Source organism: Chrysochloris asiatica, unplaced genomic scaffold (assembly GCF_000296735.1).
Source record: "Chrysochloris asiatica unplaced genomic scaffold, ChrAsi1.0 scaffold00168, whole genome shotgun sequence".
NCBI classification, from domain to species: Eukaryota; Metazoa; Chordata; class Mammalia; order Afrosoricida; family Chrysochloridae; genus Chrysochloris; species Chrysochloris asiatica.
Genome location: NW_006408686.1, coordinates 503,329 through 505,887, shown reverse-complemented (window position 1 = coordinate 505,887; position 2,559 = coordinate 503,329). Strand labels below are relative to the sequence as shown.

General features: G+C 54.1%; 1 protein-coding gene across 1 annotated transcript; it reads right to left on the bottom strand.

The window, feature by feature from the left end:
- Positions 1-242: 242 nt before the first annotated feature.
- Positions 243-1,475, bottom strand: GPR4 (G protein-coupled receptor 4). Its single transcript, XM_006871331.1, has one exon. The coding sequence runs from the start codon at positions 1,345-1,347 to the stop codon at positions 253-255; it is 1,095 nt and encodes a 364-aa protein (XP_006871393.1). The 5' UTR covers positions 1,348-1,475; the 3' UTR covers positions 243-252.
- Between the last annotated feature and the right edge of the window lie 1,084 nt (positions 1,476-2,559).

Below are 2,559 nucleotides of genomic sequence, written 5' to 3'. Positions count from 1 at the left end.
AGGGCTGTCTTGATCACCAGTCTGTCCCCTAGTACCATCTGACACAGGGTCAAGCACACTGAGACTGAATTGTTAGGACACCATGGGATAGTCATTTCCAAAAAACATGGTTAGCCAGTAACACCAACCTCATTCTTTTCCTAGGATCTTATATTCTTACATGAACACACCCTTATTTACATACACTTTGCATACACATAGCATGGGAAGGGGCCAACCATGGGATTTGTCTAGGCTCTGAACCCCTGGGACTCATAGTCCTGGGGGTGGCAGCATCTTCAGCTGCACCTGGTCCCCCTGGGAAGGCGGAGCCACTGCCCAGCCAGATGCCACAGCCTTGGCTACACTGTGTCTCTTGGACGAGAGTGGGGTCTCCAGGGTGAGCGAGGCATTGGCCATCTCCTGGGGCTTGTTGCTGGCCAAGAAGCGAAGTAGATTATGCAGGGCCTTGGCCACATCGCTGCGGGCACCCTCATTGACAAGACAGTATAGGATAGGGTCAGCCACGCAGTTGAGGCTGGTGAAGGCCAGCGAACTGTGGTAGGCAGAGAAGACACGCACCTCGAAACCACAGTCCCAGGGGTTGCCCAGGTAGACAGCGCTGCGTGAGAGCAAGAGCACATGGTAAGGCGCAAAGCAGACCAGCACAATGGCTATAAGGCTGAGCGCCAAGCGCTTGATCTTGACCTTCTCCTGGCGCTCTGTGGACACGCTGCCCCGCACGGCACGCAGGATGCCGCGGTAAGACAGCAGCATGAGGCCCCAGGGGAAGAGGAATCCCACAAAGACCCGGTAGAGGTTCATCCAGGCCACCCAGCCCTCCATGGGAAACTTCTCGAAGCAGAAGGTGTGGTTGTAGCGGTCGCGGAAGAGCTCATCATGGAACAGGGGCGCCGAATTGGCACCCAGCTCCGTGGCCCAGACCACCGAGCTGACAGCCACCGCTGTCTTGACGCGGCGCAGGCGGGCAAAGCGCAGTGGGTGGGCCACAGCCAGATAGCGGTCCACAGAGATGCAGCAGAGGAAGGCGATGCTGATGTAGATGTTGGTGTAGAAGACAAACCCGAAGAGCTTGCAGGAGCCGGGACCGTGGATCCAGTTGTCATGGTGCAGGAAGTAGTCCACCCACAGGGGCAGCGTGCAGATGTACAGCAGGTCGGCGATGCTGAGGTTCATTAGGTAGACGCCCAACTCGTTGCGCTGCCGCACCTGGCGGTAGGCCGCCCACAGGGCCAGACAGTTGGTAGGCAGCCCGATGCCAATGACGAAGATATAGAGAGAGGGCGGGAAGAGGTGGTCCACGCGAGAGTCCACGTGGCAGCCCTCCCATGTGCTGTTGTTGCCCATTGTTGAGGTACTTCCCCTAGCCCACAGGGGCGGTGGGGGCGCCGGGGACGGGAGGCCATCGGCCCCCTGAGCCCCCTCCTTGGAGGCTCAGGAGGACATAGCAGGAAGCAGGCCCCAGGGAGGAGGTGAGTTTGACTTTGAACCTAAACCGTGGGCAAGCAGGAGAGAGGTCAAGGAGAAGAAAGAAGAGGGATGAAGTAAGGTGGTAGGATTAATAAAAAGATTGGTCAGGAAAGTTATTTAGCGATCCAATCACAGTACACCCAGGGAGTGGTGAGGTAACACAAAAAATGCCCAAGGGGGGGTTGTCTATAAAGGAGATAAAGGTATCAGTAGGCCTGGGTTGAGAAGGAGGTGTTTGTGGAAGAGCTAAGAAATGAGTGTGCCCAGGTTGGAGTAATGGTGGAAGGGAATGTTCTAGATGCAACTGGAACTATACAGAACCATATGGAGATAAGACAGGCTAAAGTTGGGGAGTATTAAACAAAAGCCCCGACAATGTGGGTAGGGCTATGGAGTATCCAGTAAGAAGTAAGTAAATAGAGAAATGGAGGAGAAGACTGAGCAAAAAGAGGTGTCCCATGAGGGGTCAGCAAGGGAGGGGCTCAGTATAGGGAATATGGGAAGGGTTTTTGAGAAACAGGAAGGAGGTGAGTAAGGGCTAGATCACAGGAAGGAGTGAAGAACAGGGCTGGGCTCCAGCTTGGTCCCTGTGGGGGCTGGGGAGCTGGGATCAAGTGGCCCCACCCCACACAGCCCAGGTCAAAGTAGACTTCACTTCGCGGAGCCTGTGGGGAGAGAAGAGAGCGGTGAGGGGAATCTGTATTAAATGACACCCCAAATAGGCAGCTGAACACCTTCTTTGGGCAACAGCTTTCTGAAAACCCAGATGGGAGATGCAGGGTACATTTTCCCTAGTTGACATCGAAATGATCATCCAACTCAGAGTTTAGAAAATTCTTCCACGAGCCATGGAACATCAGCAACAATATCATGTTCTGGGGTTCACTGGACTAGTCTAACCCTGTCATTTCATAGACAGAGGTCCAGAGAGGTTGGGTTATTCTCAAGGACACACAGCAAGGCAGTGACAGAACAGGGACTAGGTACAACCTCCCACTCTAACCAAGGGGATCCCATTCTTAACACTGATGATGATGACAGTAATAACAGTCAACCTGCTGCCATCAAGCCAACTCAAATGTTTGAGGC